General features: G+C 44.5%; 1 protein-coding gene across 1 annotated transcript in view; it reads left to right on the top strand.

The window, feature by feature from the left end:
* SSH1 (slingshot protein phosphatase 1) overlaps positions 1-25,823 on the top strand; it is a 320,878-nt gene that overhangs the window by 201,852 nt on the left and 93,203 nt on the right. Inside the window, exons 8-10 of the mRNA XM_086948044.1 lie at positions 2,912-3,106; positions 23,113-23,206; positions 24,069-24,197. Coding sequence (XP_086804170.1) covers positions 2,912-3,106; positions 23,113-23,206; positions 24,069-24,197 — 418 coding nt within the window. The remainder of the gene's footprint in view (positions 1-2,911; positions 3,107-23,112; positions 23,207-24,068; positions 24,198-25,823) is intronic.

Here is a 25,823-nt window from a genome sequence, read left to right as displayed (position 1 = left end):
ATAGCCTAGAAATGGCAAAATACCTTCTCCCCAACAATAGACCAGTGGTGGGTGAAGGTATAGACGATAAACACAATGGAATGCCTCACAGCCACGCTGAAAGATACATTGCCTTTTATTTATTTTTTATTTATTTTTAAGCTTATAAAGCGTACAGCTACCCCGAGGTTTCCCGGCGCTAAGAACCAGATTAAGGGGGAGAGCAGACTAAAAGAAGAGGAGGCGGATTATTGGTTAAATAACCAAGTTTTGCTTTCTCTGCGGAACTTGAGGTAACAAGATTCAGTGCGAAGAGATGGTGTAAGAGAGTTCCAGAGGGAGGGAGCCAGAACGGAGAAAGAACGACCACCCATTCTGGCTCTCTTAACTCTGGGAACTTGAAACCTGTACTGATTAGATGATCGGAGAGTGCGGGAAGGGCAGTACCGATGCACTAAAGTACTACGGTAGGGTGGGGCCCGACCTGCATTGATTCCGTGCATGTAGCAGAGAGCCTTAAATTTTGTGCCGCTTTCAATGCGTAGCCAGTGTAATTTACAAAGAGAATTAGAAGTGGGGGGATAGGTTGGGAAGTTTACAGAGCAGTCAAGCCGCCATGTTTTGGACTGTCTGTAGTTTACGGGTCACCTCTTTGCACGCCCCCAGGAGAAGAATGTTGCCGTAGTCCAGTCTAGAGGTGATTAAGGCCTGGACTACGGTTTTCTGTGTCTCCTGAGGGAGCATTCAAATGATCTTACTGAGCCACTTGATGATGGTAATGCAGATGGAGGAGGTTTTAACCACGTGGTGCTTCATGGAAAGTTGGTCGTCAAAAATGATGCCAAGATTGCGTGCTGTTTTTGAGGGAACGGGGAGGGTACCCATTTGTGTGGGCCAATGTTGGGGCCCCCACAGAGTAGTGTTCTTACCAAATAGAAGAAGCTCTGTTTTCCCCCGTTCAACGTAAGTTTGTTTTCGTGCATCCACGTGGCGATGTTATTAAGACCAACACAGAGGGAAGAGGGAGTGGAGTGAGAGCCGGTTGAAAGAGAGTAGATGATCTGTGTATCATCGGCGTATGAGTAAATGGTTAGCCCAGCTTGTTCAGCAATCGTAGCCAGAGATCTGACATACAGATTAAAAAGTAGGGGGCTCAAAATGGAGCTCTGGGGGACACCATACGCCGATTTATAGGTTTGGGAGACAGAAGAAGGAGAGAAGACTTGGAAGGTACGGTCTGAGAGAAAACTAACAAGCCAGTTGAGGGCTGGGCTGGTGATGCCAGATGATTTAAGGGCATTGATAAGGATGGGGTGGGAAACCGTGTCAAATGCGGCACTCAAGTCGAGTAAAATGAGTGCCACGGTTTCCCCCCCATCCACTCGGCAACTAATAGTTTCTGAGACCTCCAGCAGAGTAGATTCTGTCGAGAAACCGGATCTAAAACCTGATTGAGATGGATGAAGGATATTTCTGGATTCAACATGCAAGGATAGCTGTGTATTGATGTGCTTTTCCAATATTTTTGAGAAAGCAGGGAGGAGAGAAATGGGGCGGAAATTGGATGGGTTATTGGGGTCAGCATTAGCCTTTTTTAATAAGGGCACAATCATGGCGTGTTTCCATGCGGAGGGTACCTTGGCTTCTCTGAAAGAAGAATTAAGTAGATCCAGATTAAGGGAGAGGGTGTCCAGAATTTTTAAGATTTGAGGGGGAAGTGGATCCAGTGGAGAGCCAGATTTGATGTTGCTGATGATGTTGATGAGTGTAGAGCTATTGAGGAGATCCCAAGTACAGATTTGCAGAACGGGTGAAAGGTAGGTTTCCTCTAAGACTTCGGGTTCGTGAGAGATCACAGGATCAAGTCTGTTAGGGAGGCTATTCTGTTGCGAGGGTGTGGGATACATGTCCACAGAAGACTTAGTTTGACAAGATATGGACTTCGTTTTATACCTACATCAAAAGAGACGGGGGATTCCACATCCTCCAGCACTGGTTTAACTGGCTGGAGTCGAGTCACTGTAAGCCAACAACTTGCCGGATCCAGATTAAAGAACTGATCACGCTCAAATACGGTTCTGATCCCTTACAATTTGCTCTCTTATTTGCCCCCCTCTGCATGTAGGTATATGTTTGATGTGATTCATTGGATGTACTGTAATGGCCTTAAAAATAGTTTAAATAAAGTTGTTTAAAAAAATAAAATAAAGATGGTAAAGGACCTGGTATACCTAGGCCTGCAGGTTATTCCCATTCCAGGTAGGCTTGAAATACCTGCTCTCTAATCTGGGGATGCAGGCCGGAATAAATCGGTGTCCCCACACCAAACACATGTGGTTTTTTTAAAGTATTTTTTTTACCATTTACCCTGTTTAGTGCACTAACCCATCCTAATATCTCTAGCCTCAGACACATCATGGTTATGGTATGAGTAAAAGGAGCAACATTTTAAATAAGACCAGTAGAGGATAATATGCAATTTTGTGAGTGCAAAGTACTGGAATAGCCAGAGCTGCCTACAGTTCCTTCTGCCTTGCGGCTCCAGCTGCACCTTAATTACTGACGAAGCACAAAGAGGTAATATCACCTTTGGTTCTGATTGTTGTTTCATGCACACAAGAGTGCCTAAAGGTTGGGCTGAACAGCTTTGTTTGACATGGAGTCAATTTTTGTTAAGCTTTTCAAGATGCATAAAATGTTTGTTTCTGTTTCCAGCTACGAATACAGTTTTGAGTTTACTTGACATTGCTAAAAGAATATCAGATATGGAAAACTCGATGTTCCAAGCATTTAAAACTCATATCACGTTTTGAGCAACTTAATTCTTCTTTTGTTATCTATTTAAGTAAACTAATGCTGTCAGTATTTTTTCAGTTTCAGTTGCCAGCTTGTGCTTGATTGTGAGCATCTGTCTTGTTTTCTCAACTCTTAGGTCCGCTCTGCAGATCCTCCACAAGGCCTGTGAAGTGGCCAGGAGATACAACTACTTCCCAGGGGGGATGGCACTGGTGTGGGCCACGTACTACGAGAGCTGCATTTGTTCCGATCAAAGCTCCATCAATGAGTGGAATGTGATGCTGGACCTGGAATCAACTCGCCCCGATTCTCCTGTTCTCTTTGTGGATAAGTTAGTCCTTTCTCACTTTTTTCCAGAAATTACTTAATATGCTTTTCATTGCCCCTACACAGATATCACAGACATACAGTTGTGTGAAGCTTTGCTGGATGTCATAGACTTAGACCAGATCATAGTAATTTCCCTTCAATTACTTAGGGGAAATAGATGCATCTGAACAGCTGTGCATTCCTGCACCTAGAATACTAAGCTCCCATACCTGGGTGCAATTGAAGTTAAATGGAGTTCTGTGATCATTTTTGCATGTGAGGGTGCTTTGGTGCTCCTGTGTTGCTCATCAGTACACAAAAATCCCTCATCTGCTTGAGCAATCAGGTTCCTGTATTCTGCCTGGCCAGAGTAAGTGCGGGTAAGCTGCTCGTTTTGGTAGGCTGAGAATCCATTTTTACTATGCCTTTAATTTTCACATATTTACAGTAGGATGTTTCGACATCAATTGTTCTGAACTTTAAGAAAGTTTGCGAAACATACACTCTCAGATAAATGACTTAGGTTTATAGCATCCTTCCCACTTTACGCCATTTCTGCGCGCTTGAAGAGGGCTCTCTAGGTAGAGGACATTACTCCAGCTCAACAACCTGTGAGAACCCCTTCACCTGCTTCTGTCCAGCATAATCCTACCAAAAAACATACAGCAGCACTTGTCTCAAAATCTCAGGTCTCTGGGCCACCACTGCTGTCTAGTCATGGGCGGCACTGAAAACCCTCAATGGAAGCCCTGCCTATGGGCTCCGACCAGAACGTGCATGAGAAGTCGAAGCCATCCAATTCGGCTTCCCTCGGCCCGAGACCACTAACCGGCATCGAGTCGATCTTCGATACCTGGCCAACAGCCACCATCTTTCTGCTTGGTACAGAGTGCGTAGTCTACACCCAAGCTGAAAGCTTTGGAGCCGAAATAATCCAAGCCGACCTCCAAACTTGTTTCCAACACACAGGTGGAACAATCCTCCACAAGTTACAGGACAAACTGGACACGTGCCCTAAGAAACTTCAGGGAAGTGGCTATTAGCCATTATTCAACTTGGCTTTTGTCTGGAGCTCATTACCACACCACACAAAAAACTTCAAAAACTGTCTATTAAACATTGTGTCATGGATGTCAGATAACTGCTTGAGGCTTAATACGGAAAAAGACGGAGGTCCTCTTTTTTAACAATAAATCTCCGATGCACTCTCCGAAGTGGTGGCCTACTGCTCTTAGCCCTCCCCCGATCCCGGCCAAATCTGTTCGTAATTTAGGCTTTAAAATGGATACAGAAATGTCAGGAAAAGACCATATTGCGCAGCTGTCATCAGTGTGTTTTTGGAAATTGAAAACCCTGCGCAGATTTCTACATTACCTTTCTATGAATTGCCGGCAATCGGTGGTACATGCCACCATTACCTCACGCTTGGATTATGCCAATAGTCTTTTTATTGGTTTACCTGAGTACCTGATTTCAAGACTCCAGCTTATTCAGAACGCGGCAGCCAGAATTATCAGAAATATTCCTGTAAGACATAGTATCTCCCAACATCTGGTGAGTCTTCATTGGCTGCCCATAAAGAAAAGAGTTTTGTTCAAAACTATGATTTTGGCTCATCGAGCCCTTCATGATACTGGCCCCAAGTATCTCGGAGTTAGAATTCAGAGATACTTACAAACAAGAACTTTGAGATCGAACAGTCAAAACCTTCTCAAAGTTTCCAGATTTGCTAAAAGTAGGAATGGGGGCTGTGCTTTTTCTGTACGTGCCCCCATGGTGTGGAATTCAATTACGGAGGAACTCAGAAGGATAGAAAAGGAATCTCCTTTTAGAAAGGCCTTAAAAACCTGGCTGTTTTGACTGAATTAACTGTTCTGCCATGTTTTGGTTGTATTTTTGTAGTATACCGTTTTTTTTAGGAAACTGCGCCGGGACACTTCAGTTGGCATTACATTCCACCTCGTGTTCACAGGATGTCACACGAGTATCAAACATTACTCAAACTGGAAGTTCAAACTCTTCTCGTCAAAGGTGCTATGGAGCCCGTCCCTCTTCAACATCAGGGATATACTCTCTGTACTTCCTAATCCCCAAAAAGGACAGGTCATTAAGGCCAACTTTGGATCTCATGCCATTAAACAAATACATTCTATCAGAACACTTCCATATGGTTACCTTCCAGGATGTCAATCCGTTTCCTAAACAAGGTGACTTTATGCCAACACTAGACCTAAAGGACGCCTACTTTCACATACCAATACATGCAGCTTATCAGAAATGTTTAAGATTTTTCATAGTGAGCAAACATTACCAGTTCAAGGTTTTGCCATTCGTGGTATCGACCGCACCTTGAGTGTTTACTAAATGTCTAGCAGTGGTCGTAGTATATTTCAGAAGACAATCTGTCCACGTATTTCCATACCTGGACAACTGGCTTATCAAAGACAGGACTCTTCATCAGTGGCAACAGGACACTTAGATGACAATAGATCTTCTCCACAATTTGGGGTGTACAACCATATTTAGGAGCAATCCTAAACACATAATCTGGATCAATTTACCCCAATCCCATAAGAATTCAAACCTTTTAGACAATACTGCCCCAGTTTCAGACCAACCAGCAACTCACAGTGAAAGTGGTCATGCGTCTGCTTGGGATGATGGCTTCTTGCATTGCAATAGTTCCCCACGCATCATTACAGATGCGTCCATTACAACAATGTTGAGCTCGTCAGTGGTCAAGTCACAGGTTCATTTGACAGATCTAGTGTTGATAGATCGCCACACTCACTGTACTCTGCAATTGTGGAACACCACCAACTTGATGAAGGGGCTGCCTTTTTCTCGACCCTGTCCCCCACCTCACTCACAACTGACGCATCAAAGATAGTATGGCTTGCTCACCTCCAACACCTCACAGTACAGGGCCTCTGGGATGTCAAGCACCAATCTCTCCAAATCAACTATTTAGAGCTTGAAGCTGTTCACTTAGCATTGAAAGCTTTCCTACCTCACAAGGTTTTCCTAGTCTGGACAGACAATATGATTGCAATCTATTATCTTCCAAAACAAGGGGTACACGGTCTACACAACTCTCACAACTGCCTCAGACCATCTGGAACTGGGCTGTACATCACCACATACACCTACTAGCAAAATACCTTCTGGGAACAGATAACAATGTTGCAGACCTGCTCAGACGGATGCAGCAACAAATGGGAAAATTAGCCACAATTCCTCCTAGTCTAATCCCAAAAGTGGGGCCTCCCTCAAATAGATCTTTTGTCCACAGAGAAAATGCAAAATGCCCAACCTTGACCTCCAGGTTCCCACACCCACAATCCATGGGCGATGCACTATGGATGAGTTAGTCAAAGAGATTTGCCTACGCTTTTCCACCTCTCCTTCCATTACTGGTTCTGAAACTCAGGCAGACATCTCTGACAATGATCCTAGTAGCTCCCACTTGGGCTCATCAATCTTGGTCCACAACATTACTAAACCATTCAATAGTTCCACAGGAGAAGCTCCCAAACAGGCCAGACTTTCTCACGCAAAATTACGGATAAGTTAGACACCCAGATCACAAAACTCTCAACCTAGCAATCTGGCTCCTGCGGTCATAGAATTTGGTTATTTTAACTTACCAGCAGAATGTATGAACATTCTTAGAGGAGCACGAAAACCTACCACTGGGGCCTGCGATGCAGCAAAATGGAAATGTTTTGTTTGGTACTGCCACTCAAAAAGATAGACCCTTTCACAGCTACAGTACAACACATTATCTGTTCTCTACTTTACTTACAAAAGGCGGGTTTCCATATACTTTTATACACTTACATCTCGCTGCCATGGCTCCCTATCTTAAAAATAAACAACACCTTTCCCTTTTTAAAATTCGAGTCATTATAGCCTTACTTGACTTCCTCCTGCACCTTCTTGAAATCTTCATATGTTACTCACAAGACCCATGGGACCTCCCTTTGAGCATCTCTATTCAGGCCCTCTTCAATTCCTCTCATGGAAATGGTTTTTTCAGTCACCAAATTTTCATCAGACGTGTTAGTGAGCTGCAGGCATTAACCTTAGAAGAACCATTCTTCCAAATACACGAAGGCAAGGTGGTACTTATAACCAACCCAAAATTCCCGCCTACGGTAGTCTCACAATGTCACATCAATCAGCCCATTAAATTGCCAGCTTTCTTTCCTCATCCTGATTCTGTTGTGGAAAGAGCTCTTCATTCATTTGCTGTCAAAAGAGCGCTTATGTTCTACATTGATAGAACTAAAACTTTCAGAAAGTCTATACAACTTTTTGTCACCTTTTCACCACCACACAAGGCCAACCTTATATCCAAACCAGGCATGGCCAGATGGATAGTAAAGTGCATTCAGACTTGCTATGCTAAGGCCAAAAGACCTTTACCTGTTTCTCCCAGAGCACACTTTGCTCGCAAAAAGGGAGCAACCATGGCCCTTTTAGGAAATGTTCCCATAGCTGACATATGTGAAGCAGCTACATGGTCCCCACCACACTCTTTCACCAAACATTATCATGTGGATGTTTTAGCACGCCAACAAGCCAATGTAGGACAGGCAGTGCTGCGTCCTCTTTTTCAAACCACTACAATGCCCACAGTTTAGCTACCGCTTATCAGGAGGGACTGCTTTCCAGTCTATGCAGAGCACGTGTATCTACAGCCACACATGCCATCGAAAGGAATATGTTACCCTATATGGATCTGTTAGTGGCATGTAGTGCTGTAGATTCACATGTGCCCACCCTCCTCCCGGGACACCTGTGGCCATAGCAGTTTCGTACATTTATGAGTTTTTACAATTTATACATTTAGCATGGTCTTTTTATTACTTACACATATTTACACTCCTTTCTCACCTGCCTGTGGGAAAACAATTTTACAATGCAGTTGATGTCCATGCACATTACCACCGAGAGGAAGAGTCACTCGACCTTGTGACTCGAAAGACTTCTCTGAAGAAAAACAACTTTCTCAACTCCGGACCCAACACTAGATGTCAGGAGTATGCAGAGGATGTTAATCTACAGATCTACATGCCACAAACAGACTTTTACAGGGTAAGTAACATATTCCTTATATAGCGCTTACTACCCCTGTTGAGGTGTTGAAGCAGATCTTCAAGCCTCCTGGTTGCTGGAACTCTTATTTCTCATGTACCTAAGGCCAATAGGGGATTCACTTTAGACTCTCAATCCAATCACTGGAATATTAATAGCATTATTTGAAATATAAAACGTCAAGAAAAATCAAATAGCTCATCTTTAGTGCCCTCACTGTAAACCCTTGAGACATGTTATCCCACATGGATTACAAAAGCAGGATATCAAATTTATGGAAATCACAATTGTGGATAATTTTGCAAAAGCACATTTTTTGTAATAATATTCTTATTATGCAGTACTTGCCTATTTAACAATTGTTCTCTTGTAATTTTCATAATATGTTTAATTATATTTAGTGAAGGCGCAAGTTTGCCCCATAAGCTCAAGATCCCATATTAATATCAATATACCCGGTTGGATGTAGGACCCATTAAAATCCTGTTTAATCTTCTTCTCTTTCCACCACACTACATTGTTTGAAAGTAAAGGTGTCCGAACAACACTGGTTCTGGCTTGCAAGAATCTTTGCACCCAAGACCTTTTAAAGGAACCATAGAAGTAAGGCGGCCAGTTACATGGTACTCTTAATAGAGCTCCATGTTCTATAGTATGCTTGTGTCCATATCAAACCAAATAACAGAGAGCAGTCAAAGGCCTTCTGTAGTGTTCCTACCGCCAAAACTTTCTCTGAGCTAAACGTCCTCTTAGATCCTCCATTTATGTTTAGACTTATCTCTTGGACTGTTCTTAGGGTGGTGGCTAACACAATGACTTTACATTAAAAGCATTTTTGCTCAAAGTGCAAATGTTCAGGGTGATAAAGAATATATGTGAGGTCTTAAACTGCACCATAGCTGCCTCACCAGTCGATAAATAGAACATTACCCCTCACCCAACAATCTATCCTTGATCTTCCTTCAATGATTGTGTCTTCCCTGGGTCCATGCCTCCTGTTCAGTTCTTCAGCTCGGTTTCACACTTTACAAATGCAAACACATACATAGATACCTATTCCATTCTATGGGCAATCCTAAGAAATAAATACGTGCAAATTGTACCTAACTATCAGCCTGATTCATCAACGACCCGTTTTGCGAGTCTATAATAGCGATTCATAAGGAATCGCTATTACAGGCTCGCAAAACGGGATTCATGTAGGAATCGCAAAAACAAAATGCGATTCCTACATATTCCTTATTTGCGATTAGCAAATTGCTAATCGCAAATAAGGAATACTCCCCATTCATTCCTATGGGCCAAAAGGCCCATAGGAATGAATGGGGAGTATTCCTTATTTGCGATTAGCAATTTGCTAATCGCAAATAAGATAGCGATTTAAAGGGTGCCAGGGGTGTCCAAAGGACACCCTGTAGCACCCCTTAAATGCAAATTTAAACAGGTGGTACGCACACACATGTCCAAAGGACATGTGTGTGTGCAACATGCAACTTAGAAAAATGCTTTTTACCACGAGGTTTGACCTCGCGGTAAATAGCGGGCCGAAATTGCGAATTCGCTATTTAAAAATGGATGATGAATTGCATTTAAGGAATCTCAAATAGAGATTCCTTCAATGTAATTCCTCACAAAATAGCGAAATCGCTGTTACCGATTTTTGCATTTGGGATGATGAATCCCAAATGCAAAAATTGCGCTCGCAAAGGGCCAGATTCTGAGAATCTGGCCCTTTGCGAGCGCATTTCTCCTTCATGAATCAGGCTGTATGAATATATGTGATGAGCGTGAGAAAATGAATTTGCTGACCAATAAGATTATTTTCTCAAGGTAATTCATGGATTTTATTTACACCAGAGTGAAAGCTTCTTGTCTCTTTTATGCTATTGGAATTAGATTTCAAATGCAAACAAGGTGTTGGTAACTTGCCATACTTTATTTTGGTTTGCAATAATTAAAAAATGTATTAGTATGAAGTAGGGAAGATATGTTGCATTTTGCATGAAAAATAATACCAAATGTTATTTATGTTTTTGTTTATTTATTTATTTACATGTGTGGATTCATTAATGTTATGAAACTCTTGTAGAGGCAAAATTAACCTACTTGGAAATGGTTAACTGCTATATTATAGTATGTGAAAGGGCTCCTAAAGCACAATTGGGAAGTTGAAAATTCTCCCACCACATTATTAAAATCTAGAATTTTTAGATGGTACAAATATGATGTCTCCATAAAAGGGTTTAAATAGTTTTACATTATTTTATAGTTGTACCGGAAAGGTTTCTTCCTACCCCTGATCACCCAGTTTGGCTGCAGTGACTGAATAGCTATTCCACAAATGGATGTATGAATGGACATACTAATCATAACACACCAATGAAATTTAGTAAAGCTAATAAAAAAGAAAAGAAAATCACTTTAACACATTGTTTAGCTATTGCAGTTTATCAGTTGTATAAAAGTGAATGCCCATTGTCTTTCCTGTGGACTTTTTGACTTGATTGCATTTGTCTTTTATGTTGACCATGTGATATGATTTGAAAAGGATATAGCAACCTTTGTAATGCAATGTTGAATGACACATAAAAAATAAACCGGTCTGATCTTTTTTTTGTATAATTTCTAAATCGGTCAAATAACATTAAAAGAAAAAAAGGGAAAATATTGTGATTCCCATAGATCATTACTGGTATATATTTTATTTTATTTGTGTGGAAAAGGTGTATAAAATATACTAAATTTTTAAAAGGAAAATGTTATTTTAAATATACCACTATTGTTCACATTGTATGCGGAAAAAACACACACTATTTCAAATTACAAGACACATCATTGGGGTGTATGTTTGGCTTTACCAATCTGATATCTCGCTGCAAGTATGGATAGAGATACACGCTCAAAGAATAAGTGCAGTGTAAATCTTTCCTACTTGACTTCTATGATGGGAATGGGTGTTGGGGGGAGAAAATGGAGAGGAGAAAGTGGGGAGTTTAAATGTAATTGTACATTTTCCTTGAAAAACTGTGTTTTCACATTGAACATGAAAATATTTGGAGAGCATGCCAAATTTGATGCATCTGATCGAGAATTCAGAGAATTCTAACTGCAGACTCCTTGCCTTAGTATTATCCCTAGGCGTCAGACTGGATCCAGAATTGTTCATGAGCAGTACCCCTGCGCGATGGTAGGTGGCATTGTGTGTCTCCACGTGGCGTCTGCACTGGAAGTGACATGAGCGGTGCCTATATAGCTGCCACCCCAGCACGCTGACGTCAGTTCTTTTCTTTGCATGTTAGCCTGCGCAGATCCGGAAAAAGCTATCCCTAGTCACTTTTTGACTAGCCCTTTTTTCAACTTTTGTCAAAGTCTTTTGAGGAAGTCTACTGCTGGTGTGGCAGGAATGTCATCTAGGAAGGCTGACTTTATGTCAGTGATGGACCCACACCTTTTTTGCCTCTGTTGCCTCTAGCATGACCACAGCTTGAAAACGTACATTTTTCTTCATTTGATGAATCCGAAGGCCCTGAGAGAGAGGTCCCTCAGGTTCCTGGGGATTCGACGTGCAACGCTGCGACATTCTCGATCCCGGTCAAGAGGATGGTCCCGGGATCCGTCGAGGAGCCACAGATCTTCATCACACTCAAAGTCGTCGGATCACTCGGGTAAGTCCCACCACAAGAACAAGAGTAAGAAGTCGATGTGATCTTGGACCTTGCCTCATCCGCCAGCCGGCGAGACAAGGGTGCATCGCCATTAGAGGCCTGGCTCTGCGGTTGAGCAAGCGCCTGGGCTGGCCCCACGCCTCCCATTTCCAGGAGCGACCCTTGCTCAACTTCAGGAGTTTTAGAAGGCCATACCCCTCATATTTGAGCGTCCTGCCCCGCACCTTGGAGCCCTGCGGGTGTGGGTGGGGGCCCTAATTGGTTCCTCGCTTGCTGCTCTATCCGTGGCCCCATTCTGCCCCCTTGGATCCATGGATGATTCTGGACCGGCACCGGTCGTACGACCTCTACCTTCCCCGATGCCGATGCTCCCGGCAACACTGCCCCCATTCTGATTTCCGACTCAGAGCTGGAAGGATGTTGTCCCACGCCGACTGGAGCCATGCCTTCCAGGCAGGAGCCTGAGCCCTATTCCTGTAGGCTAGGACTCGGGGAGGATTAAGAGGGGTCATTGGATCTAAAAGCTGGTATTCTTCAGTGTCCAAACATGGACTATTGTGAGGACATGGCGGAGGCCAGTGGACAGGACACTTCTCCAGATACTGGCATGCTTGCTTCCCATACCGAGTTATGTAGGAGGGAGTGTCATTTGCAATGGTGGTGAGAAGGGCGGCTGACGTCCTGGACCATAGCATGTCCTGAGAGGCAGTCAAGACGATCGTCTTTACAGCGGTGCTTCAGCCAGGTGTGACCCCCTCAGAACCGCTTCTCTCATTTAATGAAGCCCTTACAGCTAGCCTGCTTGGGACTTGGCCCGGTACAGGGGCTTCTTTGAACAGGACAATTGCCCGCCACCACTGTCCTACCCCAGGGGGCCCCAATTTCCTCACACTACACCCTACCTCAGAGAGCTTGGTGGTTCATGCTTCTACCACCTGTGTAAATCCTGGAGCAGGGGTCTCCAACCAGTAGCTCGGGAGCTACTGGTAGATCACCAGCACCAAAACATCAAGGAAGGAGTGTTTGTGCTGTTCCTCATGTAGGTATAGTTGAAGTCACTCAGGAGTTGGAAACTACTGTGTCTCAATGAGATCTACAGTTGGGAATCCATTTGTTGGATTTTAATGCCCTCACACATCCTTGCAGGTGTAATGCTTCATCATATGGGCTGCTCCTCGTCGGGTCGGCGGTGCAATACCCAACGGGCTCACGTCAAAGAGGGGCACTTTACCGGAGGTCTTTTATCCAACAGCTGTATTGTGAAGTGCGGGTTTGGGGCCAGAGAAGTGTAGATGCGAAAGTGAGTATAAAATAGGGCTGGGAGTGCCTGAGACTGATTTTTATTCTGAGGGTCTCCTGCCCTAATTAAAAGGAGTATAACCGACACTCATCGGAGTGTAATGTCTCTTATCTATGTGTCGGTTAGTGGGAAATAGTTGTAACGGTCAACATGTTTCTCGCGTACTAGTCTATTGACTCGCGATTCTTCAGGACCAAAACGGAACGGAACTATGTACACTAAACAATTATATGTTTTGTATATAGGTTCATAAAAACACAATGCAATGTCTAGTGTGTCAGTGTACCTGTGAGGAGCTGGATCTGCCTAATAGTGTCTAGATTCCAGGCATCAACAGTACCCGGCGGTCTACACATCAGGCTTTCACTTCCATGTGTCAAGGGGTCTAGTAGCCTTGTGTGCCGTCAGAAGACCTACCCAAGCCGCTGAATCCTCTGCGGCGTGGGTAGGTCCTCGGCCTATGGGTCTGCCACATTAACCATCTTTATCCACTTTAAATCTACCTAAGAAGGAGATTGGCCATGTTATCCGCCCTGCACGATCAGTCGTACTGTGTGTGACTTCAAAGAATAGTAGCAGCAGTAACCAGGGCTGACCCACCAAAGGGTGTGACTGCAAGACCTAGAGTGAAAATGTGTTAGTTGGGAGCATGATCAACCAGAGAGCTGAGGAGAAGAGAGTATGCATCCAGGGCAGAAAAAATTAAAAGCATCACATTCATTTTTGTGTGGTTGTGTGACATTGTGTTCTTCCCAAATAAACTATGTTGATTCTTTAACCCGTTAAGCGCGGCGCAAATTCCTGCGCTGTGCTGAACGTTCCATTGGGGCTATGGAACCATGACGGAACGGTTCCGTCATGAGCACAGGCCAACCGACGCTCATGACGGAACCGTTCCGTCATGAGCATGGAAGGGGTTAAAGCTACTCCTAGTGTCAAGGACTGCCAAATATGTATGCTGGTCTCCATCATACGAGTATTATCTCTGACCCAATTGTGCCCATTCATGGTATAATTCTGCCAGGACCCACCCTTACCCCACACACCCTCATGCACCATCCGGCATGCCTCAAAAGATCTCCGAAAAAGGGACCCTTTGGGAATTGCAGCGCCGGCCCAACGAGGAGCATAGCCCGATGATGAAACATGACACTCCTAGGGGTGTGTGAGGGCAACAAGAGGCAAGACTTGCCTTTCTCTTGTTTGTTGGGTCTGTCCCACCTAGGACTTTTTTTCTCTATCTCTCCCTATCACAAGGCCTATGGGTCACTTTGTGGACCCGGCCTCTGGAACAGTGTCCTGTTTTTGATGTAATAATTCTGCCATGGCCATGTTATTTTCGTCCTTGACTATTTTGGGCATACAAGTCTAGTAATTACATACTTGCTGCCATCCATGACATATTAAGAGCATGACTGGCCTGCTTTTAGCCATTTCTGACAGAGTGGCAACCACTTCTCCCATAACAATGGCCATAACTGATGTATGTTGGGCATCCAGCTGTGGCACAGTGAAAGCCCTGGTTTAATGGTGGGCATTATTGGCATAACAGTGGCATTCTTAGTGTTATGGTGAGGCAGCATGGCCTATGATTCCAATACCTGGGTATTTGAAGCATAATTTGTCCATGAGCGGCATTTTTACATGGCGGTACTCAATGAAAACAAAAAGCTGATGCTTAGGGCCTGTGTATTTTCTAACAATAAAAACTGATTTGATTTTTAAAGGAAAAAATTATGCTTATTCAGAAAAGGTTTATTTTACTTCTGGAAAATTGATTTTAGTTGCTCAAAGTAGAAAGAGATTTTGATAGAAAAATGTGTATTTTCAAAAACGAATATGCCAATGACAACAAAATATTGCAATTCTAAAACACATTTAAAATTGTTAGCTGAATGATCATTCAATTTGAGTTGGGGAGACTTACTGCTATGGTAATACCCTTTGTGGCACACAGCATGTGATGATTTGAATGTTACTTGATTACAAGCATTTAATATTGTAAACGTTTTCCTAGCATTCTGCTGATAACTTCACCTGGAATTTTTGGGTGGTTACTACTAATAATTGTGCTTAGGGTGGTCATAGTGTGATGTTATTACATATCATCAGCATTTGACAGTGATAAAATATGCTAGTAGCTCAGCAGGACTTTCCTTGAGCAGAATTAGCTTTCACTACAGAAAAGGTTGGAGACCCTACCTGGAGCATTCCTTACTGCCCCACTGGATAGGGAATTCAAGAGGCTGGACACCTTAGGCAAAAAGATGTTTTCTTCCACCAGCCTGGAACTGCGGTCCATGAACATCATATGCATTTTAGGCCTTTACTCCTATTCTCTATGGGATACAGTTGCACAGGTTCTGCCCATGGTTCCGGAGGAGGCCATACTCTCCCAGGCGTTGCTGATGGGAGAGATTCAGCTAAGATTACAATCAGATGTGGACAGGATTCCATCCGCTCGCTGGGCAGAGCAGCTTCCTCAACAGTTGCCTTATGGCACCACGCCTGACTGAGACCAACTGGCTTTCCCAGAGGATGTCCAAGCATGGACATGGCATTTGATGGTTCTTGTCTCTTCGGAGCTAAAGGTGGACTCAGCGCTGGATTGCTTTGAGGAGAGCAGGTCTACAGCCAGGTCCGAGGACCCTTCTATGGTCCCTGTCACCCCAAGTCCGCCTTACTCTTCTTTCATGGCCACAGAATGTTCTTCTAGCCGAATTTCTATACCCTCTCAGCTACCACTATACCCTCCCAGCCACCATGACATGCAAGCTTTCCAGCCTATGCGTGGTCGAGGACACGGTACCCACATACCCCGTGGTTAGGGCAGCCAGAGGTCAGGCCAATCCGCAGCCCCCCAGGCAGCCCGAGGGTCCAGACCCTTAAAGTTTGCCCTCTTACCACCATGGGCACCCAGTGGGGGACAGGAAACGCAATCACCTGCCCCACTGGAGGTCTATAACATCAGACCGATGGGTTCTTCAATTGTCCAAAATGGCTACTCCCTCCCCTTTGTGAATGCCCCCCCACCCATGCCACCTGCATGCGACAAGCTGACGGAGGGCTATCTTACCTTGCTCTGCCAGGAAGAGATGGCTCTCTTTGCCAAGGGAGCCACAGAGAGGGTACTGATGCTAGAAGTGGTTGCTATTCCCGTTACTTGCTGGTGTCCACCAATGATAGAGGCCTTCGTCCTATTCTAGACCTGCCTTCTCTTCTTGACTTCTCTTGAAGTGGCTCATATCTTTCCTAGATGGTCGCTCCTTCCAAGTCTGGGAGAATGACAGCCACTCCCCCGCGATCCCCCTCCGCTGTGGAGTACCGCAGGGCTCACCTCTTAGCCCTACGTTATTCAACGTGTACATGTCTCCGTTGGAGGAATTGGTCACCCCGTTCGGCGTGACGATCATCAATTACGCCGACGATACCCAGCTGGTGGTGACCCTCTCACACCCTCACCAAGACCCCTCCGACCTTCACAGCTGTCTCACCGAAATCCACAGCTGGATGAACACCTCAGCGCTGAAACTGAATGGCTCCAAGACCGAAATCCTGCTGCTCGGACATAAAGGGCCCTCTTTGCTGCCTAACATCTGGCCTGACTGTTTAGGTGACCCCCCTGCCCCCAAGGAGGAGGTTAAGAGCCTGGGCGTATGGCTCGAAAGGGATCTGAGCTTCAGAACTCAGGCCAAAAAGACGGCAGGAATATGCTTTGGACTCCTCAGGGCATGCAGGAAGATCTTCCCCCTGCTTCCTGCTGCTTCCTGCCACTTCCCGGAAACTGTTGATCCAGGGCCTCATCTTGGCGAGGCTAGTTTACAGCAATGCAATCTACCTGGGTGCCCCGGAAGCTACATTCAATAGTCAAGTCAAGTCAAGTCAAAAGATTTATATAGCGCGCTACATACCCAGAGGGTCTCAAGGCGCTTAAGGAAGGGTGGGGAATTACTTGTCAAATATCCAAGTTTTAAGTTGCTTTCTGAATGCTAGGTGGTTCTGAGTGAGGCGGAGGTGAGTACTTCCTGGCAGGTTTTAGCTGCCAGGTAGGAGAAGGATCTCCCTCCCATGGTGGTTTTGTTGATGTGGGGTACAGTAGCAAGGGCTTGGTTGGAGGATCGTAGCTGGCGTGGGGGGGTGTAGAAGGAGAGTCTGCGTTGAGGCATTCGGGTCCCAGATCGTAAAGTGCTTTGTGTGCGTGAGTTAGGAGGCGGAAAGTGATCCTCTTATTGACGGGGAGCCAGTGGAGGTTTTTCAGGTGGCCAGAGATGTGGTCTTTACGCGGGATGTCTAGTATGAGTCTGGCTGAAGCGTTCTGGATGCGTTGGAGTTTTTTCTGGAGGTTTGCGGTGATACCGGCGTATAGGGTGTTTCCGTAGTCCAGGCGGCTCGTGACCAGTGCGTGAGTGACTGTTTTTCTAGTTTCGGTGGGGATCCAGCGGAATGTTTTTTTGAGCATGCGAAGAATGTTGAAGCAAGATGATGAAACGGCGTTGACTTGTCTGTTCATAGAGAGTGAGGAGTCCAGGATGACGCCCAGGTTCCGTGCGTGGTCTGTCGGGATGGGTGCTTTTCCAAGGGCCTCTGGCCACCAAGAGTCATCCCAGGCGGAGGGGGATGATCCTAAGATAAGGACTTCTGTTTTGTCTGAGTTCAGTTTCAGACGGCTGTGCTTCATCCACTCGGCTACTTCTTTCATTCCTTCATGTAGGTTGGTTTTGGCAGTGTTAGGGTCTTTGGTGAGTGATAGGATCAGTTGAGTGTCATCAGCGTAGGAGATGATGTTGAGGTTGTGTTGGCGTGCGATGGCCGCGAGGGGGCTCATGTATACGTTGAAGAGGGTGGGGCTGAGTGAAGATCCTTGTGGTACACCGCAGAAGACTTCAGTGGCCTCAGACTTGAATGGTGGGAGGCGGACTCTCTGGGTTCTTCCAAAACGCTGCGGCCCGACTACTCACTCACACCCCAGCCAGATTATTTATTTATTTATTTTTAGAGTTTTCTATAGCGCGAAGTTGAACCGATTAGGTTATCAGAGCGCTTTACATAGTACCAGTTCCGTTCATGTTATCACAGCAGTTTACATAGAATCATTTACGTTGCACATTTCAGGATCTTGAACCGATTAGGTTATCAAAGCGCTTTACATAAGACAGCATTCGATGTCCAGTGCCCTCCTCCGCCGTGTAGTGGGGGACCTCTTCCAGCCCTCCGAAGTCGTCGAGCTGTCGGGACTAGGCTCCTGGAATTTCAGCTGCCCCTTTACAACTAATTTGTTTGAAGTCATGACGGAAATCTCAATCCCAGCAGCAACCAAGTGAGCTCTCTGTCTCCAAGTTTCTCTCCGCGCTTGGTGATAGTCTAGTATTTTGGATTTAGGCGGCTCGCACTGGTCATGTCACGTGACAGACTTCAGGAGACCTCGTTGTTTTGAAAGTTTTTCTCAAGGTCATAAATTCCCACAGCACAATATTTCCATCTTAATTCTTATGCATGGAAATAACAGGAAACTAGCAGTAGGTCGGGAGGCAGGCCAAAAGTCCCAAAGAGTCCCAGAGCATTAGCTGTTTTTTAATATATCAATAAGTATATAATATATCAAATTATTGAATTGGATGTTTTTGGACAACATAGCGATATTTAATCATGTGACTCTCATTGCCATCATTACGATTTTAAAATTTACACAATGTGGTATAAAATGCGATCATGCAAGCCATAAGGCTATAATGGGTATACACCGAGGCAATTAATTTGACTATGGCATCAACCGACATTGTTTATAGTTACATGGGATGCAAGTGAAGATTAGACATTTGAGTCAGAAACGATTACGTATTTGTATGGTTATTGAATAACATTGTTCAATATTACTTGTTCCCCAGGTTCGTTTTTGTATATTTAAATACATTGACGTCTATACTTATGGTATGTCATGTCCCACTACATATTGCATGTTATAAGACGGCGCCCATGCTTATAACCCATTAACATTGAAAGTCAACTATGAGTCCTTCTACTATGTCTACGACTCTCTTGGCGCGAAAATGCGCAATTGATGTGATTTGAAATAGTGTGTTTGTACATTGTGTCGATTGTCAGTGAGCAAGGGCACGGACGTGCCCGAAACGTGTCTGATGACAGCTTTTCACCCACAAGATGAATAATTAAATTTCAACAGTTGGATATCTGACCTCGCCTGGCGTGCTGATTCTTGGTCTGTGTGCCTCTCTGTGCAGCAAGCATGTGTGTGTGTGTATATATATATATATATATATATATATACACACATATATATATATATATATATATATATATATATATATATATATATATATATATATATATATATATATATATATATATATATATATATATATATATATATATACATACATATATGTGACACACCTTTTCTAGTCAGGGCAAGGGGATCACACCCTTTGATAACCCCTGCTCACCCCTTTGGTAGCTTGGCAGAGCAGACAGGCTTATCTCAGAGGCTGTGCGTTAAGCATTTATGACCACATACAGTAATAAAGTAAATACACTACAAATGGACACGACACAGTAGTATTATAAAAATAAGGATTTTTATATAAGGCTTAGCACAAGACCAAATAACGACAAAAATATACGCAATCTTAATAAATACTCTTGGAAGGAAAAATAATAGTTCAAATGTAGTTTCTCCTTTAGCACAAAGTCTTTCGTATCAAAAGCAACTCTTCTTCCTGGAAACACAGTTCTTGTCAACAATGTAACCCACACGGGAGTCACACGACGTCGAGGCAAAGTTAATCCAAAGGTTCGGCGTCGACCGCGAGGAGCGCTACGTCGAGCCCGGAGTCACACGGACCCCCAACAACACAGTACCTTAGGAAAATGAAGCACACGATCAGCGGCGTCGAGCAATCCGACGTCGCATCGTCGATCAGGCCTCAGTAGTCGTTGCTGGCGATGATGATGTTGCAAGAGTGAGCAGCGCTCACGGCGTCGAGAGGGCTTCGAAGTCGAGGCGATCAGCAGCGGTGCAGACACAAGGTCCCTTGGAGCTGGAGCCGAACTCACTACTCACTAGCGTTGCTGCTCTTCGGCAAAGCCAGCTCTGAAGCTTCTTCACTGGCTCCCAGTCAGAGAAAGGGTTGCTTTCAAAGCCCTCTGTCTGGCCCACAAACTTCTCCATAACAAAGGCCCACCCATCCTCAATGAATTCATCATTCCCTACAAAGCGACAAGAGCTCTTCGATCAAGCGGAGAGAACCTCATCACTGTCCCCAGAGTAAAAAAAGCTCGGTCTGGAGGACGCCGCTTCTGGGTACACACGGCCAAACATTGGAACAGTCTCCCCCGTAGACTAAGAACCGAATCAAACCTCCTTCAGTTCAGGAAGGCACTGAAAACTCTTCTCTTCCCCTGATTCTTCGTCCCTTCCGCTGCTGTTCCCTCCTGAATTCAGGTTCAAGCGCTGGGATGCTCAAGGGTTACTACGCGCTCTACAAAAACCTTAAATTAATAAATAAATGTCTTCCTCTAGAAGGAAGAAGTTAAGAATCCTCACGCTCACTCAAGTCATATCTGACCTCGACCAGCACTCACTTTCAGTTTGACATGCTCCCCTTTGGCCTTGCCATTGCCTCGTGGGTGTTCACCAAGGGAATGGCCGTTGTTGCAGCTCATCTGCAAAGATCACTGGTGCCAGTCTTCCCCTAATCGGATCTCTTGCATTTGCTGGGGTTCACTATCAGTGTGCCTAAGTCACACCTGATTCCCTCTAGAATGCTCCCTTTTATCAGAGCTGTTCTGGTCACGGTGCAATTTCAGGACTATCCTCCTGGCCGAATGTAAGGAAGCTCCCCAAGCTCCTACTTACAACATTGATCCAATCCCGATGTCCCTGCCTTGGGTTCTTTCCTTCAGGGGTCCAGATGACGTCCGCATTCAAAAACCAGAAATACAGAAAACAAAAAAATGGACTATCGTTCCTTCGTACAGGGTGGATCAAGAAACCAAGAACCAATCAATATAAAGGGAGGCGGAGAGACGATTCCAGCGGCCCAATTAACGCTGGAGAAAGGAATCAAGAAGGAGGAGATAAGGAGGACACGGAGGGCGTTTGAGGTAGAGGAGAGCGGGAGAAGAGGGACGGAGGAGACAGGAAGGTGCTCAGGATTGGAAGAAGAACTCCGGTCGAACAGCACTGTCGAAAACGACGCCGGAGACAAGGAAGACCCCAAGCTGTGGTGTGAAGACTGGTGGACTCTTGAGGACGCGCAAGAGCCACTGCAACTCTGGAGAGTTGTGGCAGAGAGCGGTAAGTGACTCTGGAGACAGAAAAGTTGGGCGTCATAGGTGGATGTCAGTCATTAGCTTCACTGAGACCCGGTTTGGGATAACCCTACGCACAAAAACCTCAACTTGATTTCTTTTGCTAAGTAGCCGATTTTACTCCTCCCTTCATGGTCCATTTAACAATCCTTCACAGTGGTGTGGTGGAAGTAAATGGTATAGCCTGAGAGCCTATGTTTACTGCTCCTTTTTTGTTCTCCTTCTTTTCCCTTGTTGGTGAGGCAACCCTTGGGACTTCCACCAGAACTCCATTCCCAGAGGAAACCCAACCCAACCGAAACCAGCTATAACAGTTCTTGCAAGAACCTGTGACTCTCTGTTGTTACCACCCAGTCTAAACCTACTACTACAATAAAACCTTGACTATTCACCCTATACCGTCTCCTTGCTTTTGTTTCCGCCCATCCCTCCGAAACCGGCGAATCCAGGTTAATCAGAGTATGATACAGATGTTTCAGCCTCTCTCCTGGATTTCGATAAGACTGACTGTGAGGCTTGGACTCATGGCTTCATGTATCCTGCTTGTGCTTGTGACACATTCCCGCTGGCATATGCGGGCTCTGCAGTGGAACCTGAAGTTCCAGTTGGCTCACCTTCAGGGGAATCTCTCAGACATGGTCCAGATCTAGGAGGGAACGGCAAAATATCTGCAGTGGTGGTTAACAAATCACGATTGGTTCAGCGGTAGACCCCTCTTCCTTCCCCAACCATATCTCACATTGGTGACACTCCTGGGATGGGGCAGCCAGAGGTGGAGATCAGAGGTCTCTGGTCTGAGGTGGAATCTGGACTCCACAATATTATTCTGGAGCTCTGGATGATCCGGTTGGTATTAAAAGCCTTTCTACCCTCCACCAAGGGAAGACTAGAGCAGGTTTTCACAGACAACACCACCACCATGTGGTACTGCAACACACGGGGCTGAGTGGGGTCGGGACCCTTTGTCAAGAGACCTTGTATTTCTTGACATGGCTAGAACAGCAGGGAATTTTCATGGTGGTTCAACACCTAACGGACTCTCTGAACAACAGGGCAGATGAACTCAGCGGAAGATGCCTAGTGGATCACAAATATCGTCTCCATGAAGGTGGTGCAAGGTCTCTTTCTGCAGTGGAGAGAACCTTGGTTTGATCTGTTTACCACCGCTGAGAACACGCAATGTCAGCTGTTCTACGTGCTGGAGTTTCCAAGGCGACTCTCGCTCAGAGACACTTTTCGTTGCGAGTGGAGTTCAGGCCTCCTGTATGCCTTTCAGTCCATACCACTCCTGCCCAAAGTTCTCAAGAAGATAAGTAACCACTGGGGTGGCGCCTGTATAGGCACCGCTCACTCCCTTCCGGCGCAGACAATGCCAACAATGTCACTGGGAGCAAAATGACGCCTCTTATGGTGCACAAGAGTACTGCTTGCAAAACATTTGCGGATTAAGCCTGACATCTGGGGATAATGCTCTAAGGTAAGGAATCTGCAGATACATTCTCTCTACCAGACAAGAAGTTGCTGAAAGTAAGTAACTTGCTCATTTATGTATATTATGTGAAGCCACTGATAGTAACATATTCATAAGTATGCTTTATACCAATCCTTATACTGAACTACGCTTCTGCCTTTTAGGCCAACGGAGGGGGAAAGAACAGAGTGTATCCTTAAAGCCCAACTACGCAGTATCATGATGAGTAAGGACCTGGAAAATATAACTTGCAAAGAAGTGAGTCTCATTATGTTTTGCATCAGTTATTCTTCTTGTGCTTAAAATGGCAAGGAGGACTTTTAATGTTTTTTATTTAGGAACGGTTTCTTCCATTTACTTGCTATACTAACCAATAATATGCTAAACCCTAGTCACTCCATTGGTATGTTTCATTAAAGGATGAATGGTGTCTCAAATATGACTAATTCAGGATCATATATTATTTGTATGGAGGCTGTTGAGCATATGGAATAGAGATGGGCAAGGCAGGTGGTACATTTGGGCCCACTTCAGAAGGAAGCTATGTGAACCTTACTCTGAATAGCACGCACAGCCACAGGACCTCCAGCTCTCTGCCTGCCCAAGTAATACGTTCTGAGCGACCGACCTGTGAGAACATTGGCAAGATCACATGTTCCTGTTTGTTTAGACCTAGAGAGTCAATGTGATAGAAATTCAATTCGTTTCTGTAGTTCATGTGGGCATGCATGGCTTTGTACAAGATGACCTTGTAATGTCAGACTGTTGCATCATGTAAGATTGTGTTAGACTTTATCTTTAAACTTCGACTGGGGCTACAGCATCATTATGTTCTAAACTTCTGTGGTAATGCTTGGATTTCTTTATGTCTGTCTTGTCCATGCCCATGATTAAGCAGTTTTACATATTCCTTCAGAAAATCTACAGTAAAACCCATGTTTTTTCATTTGACATCTCCCTTTCGTCCATTGCTACTATTCACTACCACAGCTATAAATAGCTTGCAGTATGTCCCCTAACATATGCTACTGCAGGCGTAATGGTGTATTAGTCTAAAATCACCTGACTTACGTAAAGAAAAGCTTTCTAAATCAGCCATTCTTGATATTTGTGTTTTCAGATTCGGACTGAACTTGAGAAGAAGATGAACTGCAACTTGAAGGAATATAAGGAATACATTGATAATGAAATGTTGCTTATTCTGGGGCAAATGGATAAGCCTACTCCCATCTTTGATTATCTCTATCTGGTGAGTGGAGCCATTGTATGCCACTAACTAATGAACATTTAGATAACTTTTATTTATTGTTTCAATGGGTTTTTAACATAAGCTCATGGCACTCGATGTGAATTCATGCAAGCTTGATGTTTTCTGTGGTGAGCAAGTTGAACATATATCAGTTGTTTTCGTGCAAATACTTCAGGCTAGTGTGCTGAATAGCGTGCAAAAGCTACTAGTGCAACATGATATTTATCACAATTATGATTGTATGTACCTGTAAGGAAATACCTTTTTTGCATGATTGCCTCCAAAAGATTTGGACGGATACTTCTTGTTTTAAATTCTTTTTATTGTAAGAAGAAGCAACATTATAAAAGACATGACGTGTGATGCAACCCAATGCGTGGGTGTGTTCTCGATCAATACAGTAGCATTGCTGTACCATTTCATGTCTTTCAGTCACAACATACATAATTAAACACTCAAATATCCTTTGTAGTGCTACCATAGACTGTTTTGAATTTATGAGGGCAGTCCCTCACACACAAATTGTTCAGCCCCAATACAGTAATCCATATCTTGAGATCATTACTCCAGTCGTGGTATTGCAGGTGCCCCTCCTCCCCAGTGTTGTGTGATATTACGTCTGTCTATAACTATACCCAGATTGCAAAATAGGCAATGGTACATAGTGCTAGGCTGGTCCTCCCATATACCCAGTGTGCTGAGCTTCGCACTGGCCAGCAGCTGCTGGCCCATCACTGCGGACAGGTTCCTCATTATCTCTCGCCCGTGTGAGTGTAACTTTGAGCACTCCCATAGAATGTGTAGGAATGTGCCCGTCTATCTACATTCTCTGTTCAGTCGTCCGTACCGGCCCGTCAAATCTTCAGCATCAGTACTGCAGTGTAGTACCCCCTATATCGGATGTTTAACTGGATTAAATAAAACCCTGATTTTATTGCCACCCCCAATCCACTCCTCTTCCATCAGCTCTCTGAAGTCTGGCTCCCATAGTCCCCTCATGGCCTCCAATACATCGCAATGATTGTTTACAAGCTTCCAGTATATAAGGGTAATGGCTTTACGCCGTAATAATTTGCAAGTATTCCATCTTCCACATATGTATTTTTCAGCACGTCTTTACAGATGGTGTGTCTGACGTGCAAGTAGCGAAAGTCCTCACTTTCAGGTATCTCAAATTAGCCCCTCAGTTTCTGTAATTTCTCTATATCGATATAAACCCATATATCATATATTGTACTATTTCCAATAGGATCCCAGCATTCAAACCCAGTCAGACGCTGCGCCTCTCCAAGATTTGCATAGTGGAATGTCTTTAGTCAGCACAGAGGACCACCCCAAGCCATGTGCCGAAGAGCTTTGTCCCAAAACCACCCTAATATATGTTGGCCAGGCAATACTGTTTTTCCCATATTAGCAGTCACATATCCTTTAGGGCCTATCAACGTTCTTTTATGCCGTACAGAGGATTCAGCCTGCGAACACCCAGTCATTTATTAGAACCAATTGCGCTGCCCGGTAATATTTCCTGGCGCCAGGAGGGCTATGCCGCCCTCATGCACTCCTTAATTTAGAGAGCGCTATTCTGTGAGCACCATCATTCCAAAGTAGTTGCCTCAGCTCTTTATC

This window comes from Lissotriton vulgaris, unplaced genomic scaffold (genome assembly GCF_964263255.1).
Source record: "Lissotriton vulgaris unplaced genomic scaffold, aLisVul1.2 SCAFFOLD_468, whole genome shotgun sequence".
NCBI classification, from domain to species: Eukaryota; Metazoa; Chordata; class Amphibia; order Caudata; family Salamandridae; genus Lissotriton; species Lissotriton vulgaris.
The sequence above is the reverse complement of the archived record's forward strand: the minus strand, read 5'-3'. Positions and strand labels throughout refer to the sequence as shown.